Consider the following 18769-nt stretch of genomic DNA (forward strand, 5'->3'; position numbering starts at 1 on the left):
ATAGAAGTATATATACACATGCACACACACATGTATGTGTACATCTCTATATAAAAAATTGCATGGAACTGTGTGTAGTAATGTTATCTAGTATGGCATCCTGCATACGTTATCTGATCTTATTTTTTTTAATATAGAGGCACCAGAAATAATTATAGAGAACAAATCAACCTTTAAAAATTAAAGTTAGATCAGTGGACAAGAACTTTGGTAAAGCTTGTCAATATTTATTTTTTTTTTTATTCAAATACAGTCAAAGTCTATCAGTTGCCATCACCCTCTTCACAAGAGGAAAGTGCATGTTTTTTTTCCTAAAGAAAATTATATATAAGATGGGACTTAATGAATCAAGAAAATTCTGAATTAAATGTTTATATTTTTCAAAAGATTACTATCTTTCTGATGGAATGAAAGCTAAATAGAGTTCTTGTCCTGTATTTTATTTATCATATGCATATATATATAAATATATATATATATATGTATGTCTCTGTTCATATACCTGTGTGTGTACATATACATCCACACACTTTCAGCATGAGAGAGGAACCTGTTTTTCTCCACTTCCTATGGGAGGACTCCCACATTCCTCCCTGTCTTGTACCCTGTGCAGTATAAGCTCTAGTGATGAGGCCAAACAAAAAGATATAGTTCACCATAGTATATTAGTTTATGTAGCAAAGTCATTTTCAAGCAAGTAAAATAAAGCTCTGTATTCCAAACTTCTTTTCCATTTCTCATAAAGAAAAGGAAGGGAAAGGAGAGGGGGGAGGGCGTGGGGTTATGGCAGTAGCATTGAGCCAGTGGCACGTGGCGGTGTGCGTGTGCGAGCGTGCGAGCGCAGGTCCGCACACGCACAGGCGCACAGGAGCAGGGCTTTGGTTGACAAATGCAGATTGTCCAGAGAAGGTGGATGCATAAGTAAGGAAGACTCTACAGTGATGCAATTGTATCTTTTATGCTTGCATGGAGTGAGAAAAAAAAAATTCAATTGGAAAAAAAAAAAGAAAAAAAAAAAGAAGCAAAGACCTCTTTTTAGGTCCCTCATCAGTGAGAGCATACTCAGTATGCTAGAGAATTTATCTGAAACCTTTTAAATCAGGCCTCTTTATTACAAAAATAAAAACGAACAAACAAAAAAGTATGAGAGACGACAAGATGCTGAAGCGTCATTCCAATCGTCCCTGCAGAGAACAATTGCATCCCATTTATTATTCATTCTCTTCTCTCATTTCTACGATGTCTGTCATTTCCTCCGTGTGAGGCATGTCGGTCATTGCAGAGTCTTCACCTTCTGCAGCTGTCTCATTCTCATTCCTCTTCTTTTTCTAGATTGAAACAAGCATCCAGAAACCTATCAGTAAGCTGTGCATGAACACACTCCCACCAGCTTTGGACACTGGGAGAAGTGAGGTGAGAAAACAGTTTGTTTAGAGTATGTTATTAAAAACTAGAATATTTGTGTCATATTTGTGGCTTGCCACCAATAACTTGGCTTAACTTAGAAGATTTCCATAGCCTTTCTGGGGCTCAGTTTTCTCCTTTCTAACATAAATGCAATCAGGCATTTCTTATGCTAAGCAACATCCAAAACAGGCTTCAGCATGACTGGAGGGAGGAGAGCATCTGGAATCTTTTACATCACAGACTTTTTATTAAAAAAAAAAAAAAAAAAAAAAAAAAAGGAAGGAAAACAAAATGTGGGCAAAGAAAAGCATCTCTAGGGAGGGAGGCGAGGTGGCAACCTAATTTCTCAAATGTCAAACTTCAGGAATTTTTCAAGATTTGGGCATTCTGGCTTTTCTTAGTGTTGCTGATCCACTGTGATCCCTTCCGTCTCCAAGGTCAAGTAATATTAGAGTATTTTTGGCTAGCAGGAGCAGAAGGTCATTCAAGAGTCCTGTGATTCATCCAGGATGTCCTGGATTAGTAAAGCTAAGAAGAGTTCAGCCCCCTACAAAACAAGTAGAAGCATCTGTTCCTTATTACCCATTTCTCAGCAGGCTGACTAGTTTTACTGAAAACAATTGTGCAGCTGACAAAATATCCCCCACAGGTATTACTGATTCAGCTGAGATGGGTATCAGAGTATCAGAGTTCCAAAATTTCGGAAGTGTCTACACAACATTTGATCTGCAGCTCTCCAACTGCAAGTGAGAATAACCTGGTGTATAGAGCTACTGGTTGGCTGTGGCACTGTCGCACTGAATAAAGAATAAAGTAGGTTGGCACAGTCCTCCTACCTGCACTTACCACTGAGAAAAATTAAGCACGAAGTCCCTGGCCAGAAAGACTCTGTGAGCTACTATGGTAACAAACTAGGAATGAGGATGTTATGAAACCATGGATCAAGGCAAGCCATTTCAGTGTCTAAATGTTTTACTCTTTGGTTCCCAAGGCAAACCTGACAAATTAATCATGACAGAGATTATGGTTCTTCTATTGTCTTATGAACCTTGTACATTTTGATCTCTTGCCATGGCCTGCATTGTCAACACATATCAAAACTGATTTTAGGTTGTTCCAATATAAGGCTTTTAGATATTCCGTCTTCTGTAAGGTGTTTCTTGGGTTTTTTTTTTTTGTTTGTTTCTTTGTTGTTTTTTTAAATAGAAGTGGTGGGTATTTCCATTTGACACTTAGTAAGAAGTCTAATTTTAAAAAAAGGCACTGCATAGATTATATTTTCTGTTCCCTTCTACAGAGTCCTTCTCTACTACAGAATGATGTACACACCTTGCTGTTTCTGCTAGTTGGAGTTGGACCTAGTGCCCTACGTGGTGCCTTGAACACATAACTGAAAGGGAACAACATGCAGGTACTGCAATGTAACCCACTCACCCAGCCAATATTTATCCTGTACTTGACTTAATTTAGTGGAATCTTCTTCAAAATCCGTGTATCACTACTACTCCACGCATGCAGGATTGTAGTGTTTAAAATATGTAAAAATGCACCTGTTTAATTATTTATAAGCTCTTACTGTCAACTGCTGTAGGAGTATGTCTTGTTTTAAGCCACTCCTCTAGATGGCAAAAAACCATAAGCACCTGAAGTTGTCGATTTTCAGCAGAGCTGGTTTTATAAAGAAATAAAAGTTTATATGCAGAGATACATGTATTACATAGTGTATACATACAGATATAAATGTATACACTATGTAACATGACATAACAGGTTCCATGGGAAGGAACTTGGAACTCCTTGGAACTTAAAAGTTTCTTCCAACCCAAACCATTCTATTATTCTGTGATTCTGTGATTCTATATACATATAGAAACACATGTTGTAAGCTGAGTACATGCACATGAGTAGTTCCTATGCCTACACGAAAATGCTATGTTGTACTGTAGTAGGAAATACACAGCGCAAAACTCTGGTGGTAAGGACAAGATATCCATAATACACATGTTTTGAGAAGCAAGAGGCTCTCTGACTGCAGACCAGCATGTCCCATGGCCTAGATGCCCATTCACAGCTGGAGAGTGCCTTCTGGTTTTATTTCAGCCTGAAGACTTTCCAAGGTGCACGCTCCTGAGACTTAACATAGAATGCAAACTGAAGTGAGGACTCTGGGGAGTTACACTGCTAAAGTGTAACTTAATCCGAACTAAAATCCACTACATTCATCACTTGCTTTCATCAGATCTGACAGAGACCAATTCTTACCTGTTTCCTATAGACATAACAGGCCGCTATTGCAACCATGGTGGATTCTCCCACAAAACCAGCGAGAAGGGATCCTACTCCAAGCGTGGCTCCATGAACTCTGTTGGAGGCATAGAAAGAAAGCAGTCATTGTTTTGTGAGAATGCATGACTCATAATTACATTTTCACTGGCATATATAACCAATCTGCTGATAGAAATATTTTCTTCAAAGACACAATACACTGCCTAAGAGAATAAGTGGTATTTTAAAGGACTCGTTTGTTTTTAACGGCTACACTGTTTAGTAAAAGAGTCACACTGAATCAAATGATGGACTAAGAATTTAAAGTCTTGTACAGAGTGCTGTAGAATAGATTATTAAACTTATAAACAAGATATTCTTCCATTAGCTTTCTTAACAGTGTGTTTAATAACATGGAAATAAATTCCCCTTAGGACACGTTTTTGCCTCTTTGACATTTGCGTATTTTTTCCAAAGAGACATCACTATTGTGCCTGCCTCAAGCAGTCATGCTTGTACATTTGTAAATATTTCTCTTCCAGATAGTGACACTATTTAGGCTTTGTATCATGGTTAGTATTTTGAGAAAATGTTCTGAGCTATGCAAATTCAGTTATCAAGTGACTGGGAAGAAGAATGAAGAGGACAGCAAACCCATGGGTTCTGTGAGGAATAATGATTTACCCTAGGTAAGGCAGCACGATGAGACTGGTGATGAGGACGATAATCCGCAGCACTGAGCTGGGTGCCAGCACAAATGTCTTCTTCAGAGTCATCAGCCAACCAGTCAAGTGTGCTCTGACAGTCACTGTTCATAAACAGGGGAGAAAAAGAGGCAAGAATAGTAAAAAAAAGAAGTCAGTCATCTCATATGCAGCTTTTCCATGCAGAGAGCACTGTTCAGGAATAACCACTGTAAAACTTACTGCTGGTATCTTTGCACCCTACTAGAAAGGAAGTAAGTCTTATGTTCAAATTGCTTTAACATACTGATTTGGGAAAATGAAGAAACAAAAAAAAACCCAGTTAGGGACAGCACTTGTTCCTAAGAGCTGCTCTCTTAAAACCAATTTATTAGACATTCCATCATGTTTTCTTCATTAAAAAACCCCCAAACTATCTCCTTCCTTAAAGAGAAGCCCTACTAAGGAAAATTTTCCATCTGACTCCTGTGTGGCACATGATGTAACAGACAGGCACAAAAAAAAAAAAATCTACATGTACCTTTTCTTGTATTTGTAGTTTACCTTTATTATGAAACTATCTTATTGTAGAAGCAGACAACACTAAAAGATGTTGCATTTAATTACAGAGCTAGAAATTTGAAACATTCTAATTATGGCTGTTCAGCTTGCCTTGCTCTTTTATTACATAACGCTTATGCTCTGAAAGAGCCACCAAGGTTACAGAACTTTTATTTTCCTTTTATTTTTTTACCTGGAAGCGGAAAAAAGGAGAAGATGCGCAAAGGAACGACACACAGCTCTGCGAAAGCGAAGTCTACTCCAATTATGTCAACTAAAATCTTCTCTGACACGTTTGGCGTCCAAAACATCACAAAACAGAGCTAGAAAGAACAAAATTAAAAAATGTTTCTATTTCAGAAGGGAAGCACAAGAAAAGGTAGGCCCTCCTGGACTAAAATATTTGTTTACTGATGAGTAGATAACGCTACCAATGGTAAATATACATACTATATATTTATTTTTATCTTGCATTCAAATACATGTGTACATAAGAGAGATAACTTCAGAAGCAATTCCTAGTCTTAATTTTTCTCACATACCAAGTGTGATGCATAGAGAAAGAATTTTTATTGTTTCTGCAAGTGGTTGTACTTGAATGGTCTATTGTTACACAAACAGTAAAAACTCAGATTTTTACAGCACTTGATCTGGTTAAAACAGTTGTACTCCTAAACAGACTATCAAATTTTTTAGTAACTAATGATTTGAAGTCCTCCAAGACCCAGAGATCTGACCTGAGTCTAAGACAAGGGGTTTAAATTTGCTGCTGAAAAGAGTAGTGTTGGTATGCAATAAGTCTGATAGCAAGGAAAAGGTGGTTAGCACAGTCCTGCAGACATGGTGCTCTAAGGCTACAAATCCACTAAGTCTTGTTATTTTCATTAAAGAGTGTGCTGTTTAGTCCATGCAGGGAAAGGAAGATTTCCCTGAAAAACCCATGACAATTGGTAGAGTGGTAGGACATTCTGTCTAATTTTTTGGTCAGTCCTGAGGCTTCCATCTGAGCTGAAGGCGCTGTTGGCAGCTGCAGGTCTGGCTTCAGTTCAAGGCACTCACTGAAGAACAGTCCTGACAGTCCTTACAGGACTTTCCCTATAAGAAAGCATACCTTCAAGTATAACTGCTTTGTTATTTAATTTGATTTTGTGATTTAAATAATTACTTGTTATTGTTATTCTTTTAACAATATTCTTGTAATAATTACTCTTGTTATTCCTATATTGTTATTTATTGTAAAGTGAATATTAAGGAAGTGAGCTGACCGGTGCAAAACTGGGGACCTTAAATGCTCTGGCACTCCTCTTATCAGGTTACAAATCTGTATACCCTGTAAATTATGCACATTGGCTGTACAATAGAGTCTGTAAGATTCTATAACCACTCTGTTATAATTTAGCCTACCACCTAGTACCATAGCAGCTAGCTCTTTTCTTTTTATCTAGTTGTCACACCCCTACATGTCCAGATGGCTTTTCAAACTAGCCTTTGAAGTCCTACCACCTCTAAGACAGCTGAGATTTCACTCTCATTCTTCAGTAGGGTGTCAGAAATTTCCTTTCTGTTTAGCCTCCAAGCACCCAGACTGCAGAAGTTTCCCAAGGCCTGTCACTGAGTGGCCCGTGGGAAGTCCCGTGTTCTGACCCTCTCTCCGTGCGATGAACAAAACATTTCACATTCCTGCATAAAGGTCAATCTTCAGTTTTCTTCTCCACTTCTCAGAGTAGGAACTACTATTTATTTGTTACAATTGCATATTTTACCTGAGTGATTTGATGTTGTCTTGCAGTGTATCTCCATCACCTCTACAGAGAACAGTAAGTGGAGGAAGGTAAGAGCAGAAGAAAAAAGAACTGAGCACTCCTTGTGCCAATCTAGTTGTACAGGGTATGACTGAGGCAGACGGGACAATCTAGAGCAGAGGTGGTTGTGTGGTTGAGAATTTAGTTATTAAAAAGTAATTGCACAACAACAGAGTGAATTCTTCCATTGCTGGAGACACCCTTAGGCAGGGTGGCATTTGTACTGTCACTACAAATGACGTGCAAAGCAGTCATACAGGGAATGATTTGTCAAATCTTTCTTCAAACTCCAATAAATAAAGTAAGATACAAAGATGCCCTCTCTTCATTTCTAATTTGCTGTTTTCATGAAAGCAAGGATCTTTACACTGCTTGCACTGCACAATGCCATTTAGTGTCCTAGTGAGCAGTATAGTTGCTGCTGCTGCCAGATTCCACACGAGCATGCTAACATACAGAGCCTGCCTGCTGCCAGAAAAAGGCAAGCAGAGCAGTCTTTCCCTCTTCAGCAGCCACTTGAAAAAGTGTTGAATGTGGTTAGAGAGGCAAACAATTGGGGGACCAAAGGCACTGTACTTAGTTCTGCTCCCTAAAGGTTTCCTTCTGGCCCCAATAAGAACAGACTCAATCTCCATCCAGCTCCCACTGGATAAAGGTCAGCTTGCCAGTCAGGGATAATGACTTGCACCCAGGTGGCATGTGGTCATTCCTCCTCAGCTGCTGCAAATTGCAGTCTCCCCCACCCCTGATCAGCAGAGAGTTGTGCTGGTAAATGGCTTCAAAGAGCATTTACACAGCAGCTGGTGGGTAAAGACTGCTAAGCTCAAGAATAAGCCGTTTGAGGAGGTGAGGCATGGCAGCAGAAGGACCTTCTATTTCTGTCAGCATGCTTCCATCTTTTCAGTTGCAATACTGATAACTAGTTTCATTTTGCTAAGAGAGCCCTCTCCATCATCTTATGATATTCTCAATGCCCACAGGGAACAAAGCCTCAGGAAAATAAATTAATGCTTTGCATCATTTGAGCCCTCTGCAATTTAAATCATAGAGTGCTTGCAACTTTACTATTTCAAAGACAAAATGTAGTGGAAAGAACCCAGGCTCTACTTCAGGCAAAGAATATCACTAAAAATGCAAAGCAGGAAGGTATTTCAGCTGCTGATTTTGTTACAGATGGCGTATTCTGAAAACAGGATGAAAGCAGCTTTTTTGTGATTCTGAGTGGTCTTTAGGATGTTGTCATTACCTTAGTAAAAGGTGACGCCTGACAAAAGACTGGAGAAGATGGTAACAGCAGTCCAGGAAAACAAGGCACAGACAATTAGAAATTGGCTCTACTGGAATAAGCAGTGCTAACTTCCTGCGACTCAGATCAGGAAAGATTTTAGGAAGTAGATTTAGCAATAGGATGTTTCCTATCTTTCGGCTAGTTTAACACTGTTTCCTCCTCCCACTTGCATTTCTTTGTATGTCTGCAAGGTTAAAAATAGAATAAATGGCTTGGTTAGGGTTACAGCTATACCTTCATTTAATCTAATCAAGAGATGAAGACTAAACAGTGAAAGTTTCTGCAGAGGCAAGCAGCGTGCATGCAGAGTGGCACTGCAGCTTCAGGCTGCGACTGCAGTTGGCTGTTGAGTGTTGTATCTGCCAGCTCTGCTGAGGTCAAACCATTTCAGTGTTTTGGGAGTAAGAATTTTTCTTGTAGAATTCTAGCGATAGCTTATTTGGTTTTCTGTTGCCTTATGGTATGAGTGCAGCATGATATTAAAGGATGGTTTTGATAAAGCCTTTCATCATTTAACTGAACTTTAACTTGCCAGCGATGAGGGCTTTAAAAATAAAGGAAGAAATGAAGGTGTAAACAGAAAAGTGGAATGCTACAGAGAATAAGCAGTTCTGCATAAAGACAGTAGTATGTATTATCAAGTGTAGTATCAACAACAGTAACCTAGAGCATTTCTGAAGATGTTTTAGTAATTTCAATTGATCTGAAGGGTTCTGGGTTTTGGCATTGTGCCTTTAATTGTTGCATACTAGTAAAATTTGAAAAGCTTTACTAAATATGTCAACAACTCACAGCACCATAAGAAAACTAGTGCAGCTATACTAGCTCAGATCAAAGCTTCAGCTAGATTAGTACTGTCTCCCTGCTAAAGGCCACCGGGAGTTGCCAAAGGGAAGGGCCTCAAAAACAGGGCAAGTGTAGTGTGAGAGATGCCTTTCCCAGTCTGCATGGAAGTTATGGCTTCAGGTGTTCAGTAATCCTGGTGCACCTTCATCCCATGCAGGTTATGCTTTGTTATCTTGTATTAGTAATTTTTTATCTGATATTAGCGATTAGTGTATTAAAAGGAAGTAAAAAAATGCTCTCACTTGTGGCTTAGACAGCCTTGTCCAAGAGGTGTGCCTATTTTTATGTGGAACCTGGCTATTTTCAGCTAACAAATTCAGTGTCTAAGTATATTCAAAAGTCAAAATTAAAAACTTCTGCTGTCACCAAGCCTGAGAGAATGCACCAAATCTTTTTTTTCAATAGGGGAAGTTCAGAACTGCTAGTGTTCAGTTCAATTTCTCTTTATTCTCAAGTACAATTATGGCATTTGACTTTCACAAATGATTGTGATGAAAGATTGTTCATGAGATTTTGTTTCAAAGGCTGCATGTGTGAGTCTGAATGCTTCTAGTTCTTGAAAAATAACAATCTTTTCATAGGCCTTGCATCTCCTGGAAGCTATTTCCATTTATTCTAGTTGCTGACAGGGATTACTAAACCTCAGAGACCCACTACATAATGCATTATAATACATTATGCTAACAAAGGCTATTGTCATGTGTATAGTAATCTGCAGGGTGCCAGACTGATTTGCTTTTCGGTACTTGTAGAAAACTGCCTGTCTTTTGAGACATTCATTGATAAATATAAAGCACATAATAGTATTCCAGCGAGCTATGAACAACAGTACAGCTTTTCTAGTCTTTGTGCAGTCTTCAGTAAGAAGAAACACTGGCAGATGACAGAGACATGGTGTGGCTCTATGTTCCTCAAGAAGAAATTAAGGAATCCAAAATGGATGGTTTTAAAAATAGGTTAGACATATGCCAACCTGGAAAGAGTATGGAATAATAGATTTTATTGTGGAAGATGGTTAACCTGATTAAGGTTATTTTGTGATGAAATGCAGTTACTATTTTTCTCCTGCAAAAAACTTCTCAGCAGATGTTTCATATCATTTGTTGAACCTGATATATTTGCAGAAGTATGGCTGTCCAAGGGAAGTGTTTTACCCTAAAGACATTCTTCTATGTATATATTGAGGATTGTAGCTTAATTTAACCCTTGCCTTGTTCATTCCCCATTACCACTTATGCTGCATGATGCCCAATGAGGGCAGAGGAAACCCACTTTGAAAATTATTACACACCTCAACTTTGAATTGCACCTCGGGTCTTTGGGCTAGTATCAGCTAAGTTTATAACTGTTATTGCTATGGAAGAATATAAATCACATGATTTAGTCTTTCAAACTGTGCAATAAACAAATCAAAAAATAGCCCAAATCTTACATGGTTGTATCTCCTGATCTGCCAAATGTCTCCATGGTCTCCATCTTTCTGACATAAACAGAACTTCTATAATTCTGTCTCCTTTCAGAGCTTGTATCACACAAGATAAGCTGATTTCACAGATATACTTTTGAAGTCAAGATAATATCTTGTTCTAACTAGCATCTGTGTCAAATTCTGGATTTCTCTCCTCTGTTCAACAGCCTATTTTTTAAGATGTTGAAAAAAAAGTTGTTTAATTTGTTAGTGCTGTTTTTACAGCTATTTCAAATCCATACCTTCATCGACCTTGAAAATTTAGTTCTCTGAATGACTACATGGTACTGGAGCTTTTCACTCAAAATCTTACTTTAGCATCTTATTGTTAAAAGAAACTGCACTTTTGTATTTTTATGAAGAAAAGAAGTCACAACAGTTTGTGACTGTTAACCGCTTACTAGTAGTGAAACAACAGAAAAGTTAATAGTTATCCCCCTTTCCAGATTCCCATTGAGGTGTGCTTCCGTGTTGAACAGAGGTGTGGCACAGAATACAAAGTCCTAATACCTCCCGAAGCTACCATGCATCTCTCAGGTAGTTGAAAAATACAGAAAGGATTCAACAGAGTTCTTATGAAGGAAGGTGATGCAGCTACTCATTGATTTACACAAAGAAGGGCTTTTGTGTTTTATTGTGGGCAGAGAAATCATAAAGTCTAGGTTTTATTATAAAGGCATTATTCCCTGTTGTCAGGAAATTGTATCTAATTCACCATGAAAATAATCAAGTAAAAGCCTTGTTGCCTTTAAAGACCTAAGGGGGTTTTTTTTGGGTTTGGTTTTTTTTTTTTTTCCAGTCAGGTTTTTTGTTTTATTTTTTTGAAGCACAGTTCTATACACAATCATAAAGTTCTTTGGAATCTGTGGAGGAATTACTGGGTTTCATACAACACTAGAGGCCAGCATCACTTCCTTGCTACAGAAGCTTGCTGCATACCATAACCTGGTCCCTGCCAGAATGAGCCTGCAGACTCATGCTATCTCTGCAGTATTTCTTGTCACAGAGCAGTCTTGGCAGAGCCACACCTGCAGTTTTGAGGAATTTTTGATACACAGCAAACAACCTAAATTCATCATCCCAAATTGTTTGAGACTCTAAGGCATTAAGGCACAGATCACAGAATAATCTGAGTTGTAAGGGACTCACAAGGATTATCAAGACCAACTCTTAAGTGAACGGCCCACACTGGGATTGATCCCACAACCTTGGTTTTATCAGCACCATGCTCTAACCAACTGAGCAGATCTCAGGGTCAAGGTTGCTGCAGTCTGATGCTCTGTTGAGACACATCATGAGGTGTGTTCATGTGCTCTGTAACTCAGAAGAGGTCAGAAATTGGGTCCTTTTCTTGTGTGGGAAATGCAAAGCTTTCAGGAACAGACTGCCCAAAGCCTGAGGGAATTTCTGACTTCACAGCAGACACTGCTTTGAATGAAGGCTGGACCTGATGAACTCCTGAGGCCTTTCCAACCTGAACAATTGTGGGGTCCCATGAAACAAAAAGCCCTGGATGTGTGAGCAGTAAAAATGTCAGACAGCAGTCACATTTGAAACTGATTTATGATAATGCTGATGACTTGAATCACAAGGACATTCTCTTACAATGACGATCCCTCAGGCGCATGCAAGTCAGTAGAGATTTCTGTGAACTTTGTGTTCTGGGCAGGGGGTGTAAAGCTGGAGTCAGTCATCATAAAATTTGTCAAGCAGCAGGGGAACCAGAGCCTGCTTGTGAGAACACCCCTAACTTTATATCTCCTCCTGAAATAACTGTTTATACACATCTAAATCTCCCCCCACCTCCCCCAGCTTTCCAGAGTGGCAGAGCACCACATTCTGTAGAAATAAAGGCATGTCCAGCAGCTGCACAATTCACTGATGCTCTGATGGCATGAACACAATGCCACATCTGCTTTCTCCCCAGCTGCTGCTGAAAATACTTAGGTGGTGTTTTCCAGGCTGGGTTAGGTCACTAAATTGGTTAAAGTAGTCATTATGTCTTCCCAATGAATTATGCTGCTTAAATTTTTTACAGAAAGAACATTTTACTTCACTTCTAAAAAGCTTCAATAAACCAAGGATGGCAGATTTCTGGTCTCTTTTTGATAACTGTCCATCTCCCAACTTAGTAACTTTTTTCTGTCCCAAGTTTTCCGACCCCTTGCTGCTCTTCCTACTGTGAACACTGAGTTTGAGCAGAAACATTTTGCTGCAAGGACAATTTTTGATGCTTCATTTTCTGCCTGCTCCAGGCACTCAGGCAGAACAGACCCTTTGTATGAAACCTGAACAATCATGAAGGAGACATTAATCTCCACCTCACTGGAGGAAACAAAAAACCTTTGTTTCAGGACAAAGGCTCAATGCAGTACCATGGATAGGACAAGGCCCTCGTGAGGATTTCATAAAGTTTGCCTCTGGTGGTCCAGCATCTTCCTGTGCAGGCAGGAATGCTTCCATTCATGTCTGAAACAATTTTTACTGAAATGGGAACTAAACCTGACCTTGAAAAGGTGAAGAGTTTCTTGAGCAACTATCTGCCAATATGCCATTTTCAAATTGTTATTTTTTGCTAATATGCCATTTTCCAATTGTTATTTTTGTGCCAGCAGCCCAAAGATTAAAAGAAAAAAAACAACTCCAACTTATCTTGGAGTTAAGAGATGGGCATAGTCAAAGCATTCAAAAAAATTGCTCCACTGGATGAGTGGTATTACTCTAAAAGCTGTCCTTGACCTTCACATTGTCTACAACAGTAAAGTCAAAATAAAATGATTTAGTCTTAAAAGTTAATGCTGCTTTTTAAAGTATGGATATTCTAGATAAGACTTGTGAGATCTTTTTAATATAATAAGGCTGTAACAAGACCAATGGTGAAATAAGATTTGAGAGAGTTGGGAAAGTTTGGAGAGTTGTCTGTGGTTTTTATGTTCTTTGTATACTCACAAGAGATAAGGACACTGAATTCTCTCACCCAGGGAATTTCAAATACTGGCATGGTCAGCAGCTGGGGTTGTGTCCTCTGAGAAGGACCAGATTCTTGTTGTGACATTTACTCCTGTGGATTTTACTGTCTCTCAGTCCAAATTTGCCATGACTTTAGGAGAGCTGGGTTGTAACCTTTGATAATAAAGGAATGCAGAGATGCAAAACAAAGACAGCCAGTAAAAGATAGGAAAAAATGAACACAAATCCAGTGGCCTCTGCAGTGGCTTCAACTTCTCACACTGAATGTCACAGGCAGATATGGTGGCAGCAAAATATGGTTTCTATATACATTTCACAGAATCACACAATATTATAGAATATAGAAGCACACAGTAAAAACAGCAAAGGCTGTTTTTAGTTAATGCAGCAACACACGCCACTTTAAGAAAGTTGGCTCTTACGTTATCTTCCATTTATAAATTTTAGTGCTGTGGTTGGTAACTGACCTTCTGGAAATACAACACTGCAAAACATAGTCCCAGGCTGTGTTTGTTAAAACACAAGCATTTCAAAAACTGAAAAGCATTATTGCCGTCAGAAACTTTCTGCTCCAGAATTAAAATTTGTGATTTCTACAGAGTAACTTAGTTTGTGTGATGTTTGAGCACATGAACACTGATAAATCTACAGATTTCCTTGTTCACATGAAAAAAATCATCACGATCCTGTTTTTCATGGTGTGGCACAGCTGTTTCTTCTAGTAAGGTAGAAATTATACAGTAGCCAAATCCTCAAGACACAACAGATTAATGAGCTTTCTAAGTGGACACTATATTGTGTTCCCCATTTGCAGGGAAGATGTTCAGTATCTGAAATGCCAAGGAACTTAAATGTCCTTTTCAGACCATGATGCTATTTCCTAGATCATGAGTCAAAAATTTGTGAAAAAATGAGGCTTTGTGAACTTCAGTTAATTTTTACCTACTTGCTCAGCTGCTCTTCTGCACCATCAATGCACAGAGCCTACATCTTTGGCTCTCTCTTTAGTATCAAATATGCTCATATTTCAGCACACATCCCTCCAGTGTTGACCGTTTTCTGAATTCAGACCTTGGTCCTTGTGGGCCACATTCAGAATGCCTGCTATCTGTCATGTCCGTAAGAGTTGAGATGGGGAAGTGGGGAAGTTTCAGCATTGCATGCAGGTTAGATGTAAAGCACAGAGAAGAAGGCCCAAATTAAGGATCTCAGAAATCCCCAGTTTGTTCAGATTTCAGCTTGTGAACTAAGAACCAGTATTAGCAGCCTGGAATGTTTATAGCTACCAAAGCTATCCAAGTTGCAATTACTGGGTGATTTTTTCTGGTAGCAATCCTCTCAATATACTGAGTAACTACATGGCATCAGTCACAAGGAAACAGAAACAGTTTTGGGTTTTTTCTTGCTCCCTTTTTCAGCATCTGGATCACTTGAAAGCGTGGGGATGAGGCAGCAGGTAACTGGCTAAAGGGCTTGTGAGAGTGTAAGAGGAATAATGGAGTAAAAGCCCCAACAGTTTCTTGCATGGGTCAGAACTGCAAATCACTTTGCTCCTTTCTAGGCTGATCCTTACCAAACTTAATCAAATGAGCACACACAACCCTTCTCCCCTGTTTGCTCAAATGCATGAAGGTGAGGGGATAAATTCAAGTATTTCTACATTTTCTTGCTACCTGACAGTCTAATACTGATTTCACAGTAGTAGTGGTAACTGACTTTATTTTCTTTCAGAAAGGAGAAAACACTATCCATGTTTTTGTGAAAACATGTTCACATGCACTGCTTGTGGCAAACTCTATTTTAAAACACTCCTTTGCATACCCTCTGGCTACAGTGAAGCTCCCTAAGGCATCTAAAAATTAATCTTTGGTCAGGCCTTGAATGCAGTTTTCTGTCTCTTGGCCTTCCCAGTATTTCATCTCCAGAGCTGGAAAGAAAGCAGACTGTGATACCTCTCTAGCTACTGCAGCTCAGGAAATGCATTCCTGGTGGCTAAATGCCATGGGACTCCTGGGAGCCAGTGAGAGCTGTACACTGCAGGGATCTGCCATGCTATGGACACTCCTTTTCTACCTTCAAAAAAATTCAGTGAAATGGGAACATGTTCCTTGGCATTTTTCAACATGCAAGCCCAATTCATGTTATCCTGAGTGCAAACTAAGGGTACATTAGGCCAGCAGTCAGGCTTGCTGCAGAGATGCAATGAATTCTTTAACTTTTCTCCTTTAACTTCTTTCATCCTTTAACTTCTGTCAAGAGTTGCTTTATGTCTCATTATTTAGCAGACAGCATAGTTGAAAACATCAAATACATCACTCTAATGCAGGTAAGAGCTTCACACAGGACAGTGTATCAGGTGGAAAATGAACTTATTTGTAAGTGCAGAAAGGAATATGAAATGGTATATTTATTACACTTCAGACTGAATATTTGAGAGCAAATGGGCCTATGAAAACTGTACAGTCTTTGGTGTCCCTCATGGGAAAAATCAGCTGCCAGATTTAAGGCTGGGAAATATGATTTGCTGAGTTCAACTGGAAATTAAACAACTATGGAGTATAGAGGGTTTGCACAGCATCAGGGAACAAGTCAATAAGGCAATGTTATTGCAGTAATACACTGAGTTGGTATGAATATTCTGTCTTTATTCATTCTGACTCCAATATTATCTGCCAGTGCTACATTTCACTGGCTGGTGGAGCCTTGATGATCAACTGGACAGGAGAGTCAGCAGCCAGTACCCACTTGGCAGTTCCTAGTCTGGCATAACCAAATCCAAAGGAGAAAGCTAAAGCTCAGGCATCACAAGTTGTCTTTTAAACAGACAAGCTTTTTCAGCCTGAATGAAACACAGCTGCTACTCTTCCACAGTGTTTGACTCTTGCTCTTACAGAATTAAGCAGGAAGCAGCAACTACTGAGTCTTGTCTTCTGTACTTCTCATTTTTTCATATGCCCTGTTACATTGGCTTCCTTGTTCTTGATCAGGGTTTTCTTATCTCTTAGGTGATTGATGATTAATTACAGTTTACTTGCTTGCAGTAAACTGTCCTAAAATGGAACAAAGACTTTTCTCCTCCCCTCTTCAGGCTGAAACCGATCCCATCACAGGGATCCCAGCAAGAGAAAACCTGTGACTCTGGACCTCTCCCTGCTGTTTTCAGATGGAGATGGGGTCTCTCTGTTGAATCTTTCAAGTCTATGGTTCCCAGCATCTGTCTCTCTTTTTTGCCCATGGTTGGGGGGAAATAAAAGATAGGCAAGCAAACATGTTAAATGCTGCAGATTAAACCTTTTAATGGTTATAATATAATATAAACCCCCTGACTTAGAATGATACTGAATATGTTTACATCCCTATCAGATACATACATTATACATTAATCTATGAGATGAATATAAATGCCAAGTGATAGTAGTTTATGCTGCTGTGCTACAAGGTATAATCACCGGAGAGCTGACAAAATGTTTGTGTGCTGCTCTTCCTAAGGGATTGAAAACTACCAGCAAATGAAAGAAACAACACTTGCCAGTAGTAACTCTTCAAATTACAGATGCTTGTCAGCAGGAGTCCTTAGAAATCAGTACTTTTTAAGCCTCTGTCAAAAGAACAAGTTATGAATCCAAATACTACACACTATTTACAAAAAATGTAGCTTTTCATTTATAGAATCTAAGAGATTACCTAACAAATAAAACAGAAAATAATTTTGCTAGTATTAGAAACATTTTAAAGTTATCATTAGACTCCTCAACTATGAGCAACATTATTGAGGAGTCAATAAACCAACCCTGACTGTGAAGCAGGCGACATTTACTGACACACACACTCTCAACTCTCAGGGTTAACCATATAAGCCAGTAAACTGACCATCTGTCTGCTCGTAAGTATATTACATTTAAACTTTCACTGAGATTTAAATCTAATGCAGGTGACCTGGAATTTGAGTTTGGTTACCACAAGAGAATGCACATTAATCTGTTCAGCCTAAGTCCCTGAACCTTCACTTTTGTTGAGATTTCATGGTAATGTTCTTCATTCTTATTTTTCAAAGAGATTTAAAGTTTTCACTAGTACGTTTCTAACAAGTAAATATGAAATTTATAAATCTTGCATAAATCACACATTTGAGTGTAAATGTGAACATTTTCTCTTGACTCTATCTTTTAGCCTTTTGGAATAGAAAGGAATGAAAAATCACAAGGCAAATCTGAACATCTGGATTTTGTTTCATAAGCAGTGTTTACTAATTAAATATAAAACAGCATTCTATTCTATCTACAATTAGCTTCTACCCTTAATCAATCTGTTTATTCATGAAAACTGCTACCTTCCCCAATTGCCCATAACCATGTGTTCATTAAAAAAAAAAAAAAAAGCATCATTGAAATTCCTTTTAAACAGCTGGAAAGAACTTTGGGCTGTTTCTAACAGAACACATGTTAAAACTGTGCAGCTCTCCTGCCGTCCATTAGCTTGGTGACAGATGGAAGAACATGGTGTGATGCATATAGCAGGTCACCCTGGCACCTTGAACCTGTCTTATTGGGAAGGGAAAACCTGTTGTAATACACAGAACACTAGAGAATATGAAGATAACTGGCCACGTGTCTTGCTGACACTTCAGCTAATGTGAACAATGCAGCAATAGGAGCTGGTGTTTGGAACTGTATCCCAAAAACACTGTGGCCTGTCCCAGCTGAGGCTGCTGGAAGACAAAGCTGAAACAAATTGCTCAGTTCTCGAACTACTACTGTAAGAACTGACTGCTCCTTCCCTGCTATAAATGAACAAGCAAGTACAGACTATTCAGGGTCACTTTCAGTGATGGAGAGCTAGGGAGCTTTCACAGTGCTCTCTGAGAAGTTGCTTTCTCTGACCAGCATCCTGTATGTTCCTCATGCAGTGATCTGGCCAGCGTGCCAGCCACGCCGAGCTGGCAGTGCTTTTACCCCAGCAGCAGCTCCTTAAATGAGGGTGCTCAGACCTTGCATTAATTAAGACATCACTTGCCTTCCAGCATGATTCTGAGATGTGAATGCTACTATTGCCAGTCCCCTGAACCAGCTGACTGCCCCACTTTCCCTGGTGCTGCCTGCACAATCGATGGCTGCCCCTCAGCTCAGGGCACACGGCCTCGGCAGCTCGCCAGGGTTTGCACACAGACAGACGTGTTGTGAGGGCACGGCTGTGGCCACACAGATGAGGCTGCAGGGGCTGCAGCAAAGCAGCCCAAGCCCTCACAAAGGAGGCCTCTCTGACTTTTATACAGCAGCACTAACAACTGATGTGAAATCAGCCTGCAGAGCCTTGCAGTTCAGAGGCAGATGACCAAACACTAATCCCGTGGCTGCCAGCAGCTAACATTAGCCAGAGAAAAGGATCTTAACTGACTTCAACTACTGTGTCATCACAGAAGACTTAAAAAAAGAGCTCAGCTGGGAAATGGAGAGAAAATTGGAAAAAAAAAAAAAAAAAA

The 18769-nt window shown here is 39.3% G+C and overlaps 1 protein-coding gene across 1 annotated transcript in view; it reads right to left on the bottom strand.

Moving 5' to 3' along the window:
• Positions 1–206: 206 nt before the first annotated feature.
• Positions 207–18769, bottom strand: part of ANKH (ANKH inorganic pyrophosphate transport regulator) — a 98455-nt gene continuing 79892 nt past the window's right edge. Inside the window, exons 9-12 of the mRNA XM_066186328.1 lie at positions 5110–5239; positions 4357–4480; positions 3670–3769; positions 207–1328 (exon numbers count right to left, since the gene is read on the bottom strand). Coding sequence (XP_066042425.1) covers positions 1212–1328; positions 3670–3769; positions 4357–4480; positions 5110–5239 — 471 coding nt within the window. The 3' untranslated portion in view covers positions 207–1211. The remainder of the gene's footprint in view (positions 1329–3669; positions 3770–4356; positions 4481–5109; positions 5240–18769) is intronic.

The sequence above is a fragment of the Chamaea fasciata genome, unplaced genomic scaffold (assembly GCF_029207755.1).
Source record: "Chamaea fasciata isolate MVZ Bird 193981 ecotype frontalis unplaced genomic scaffold, bChaFas1.0.hap1 SCAF_1, whole genome shotgun sequence".
Lineage (NCBI taxonomy): Eukaryota > Metazoa > Chordata > Aves > Passeriformes > Sylviidae > Chamaea > Chamaea fasciata.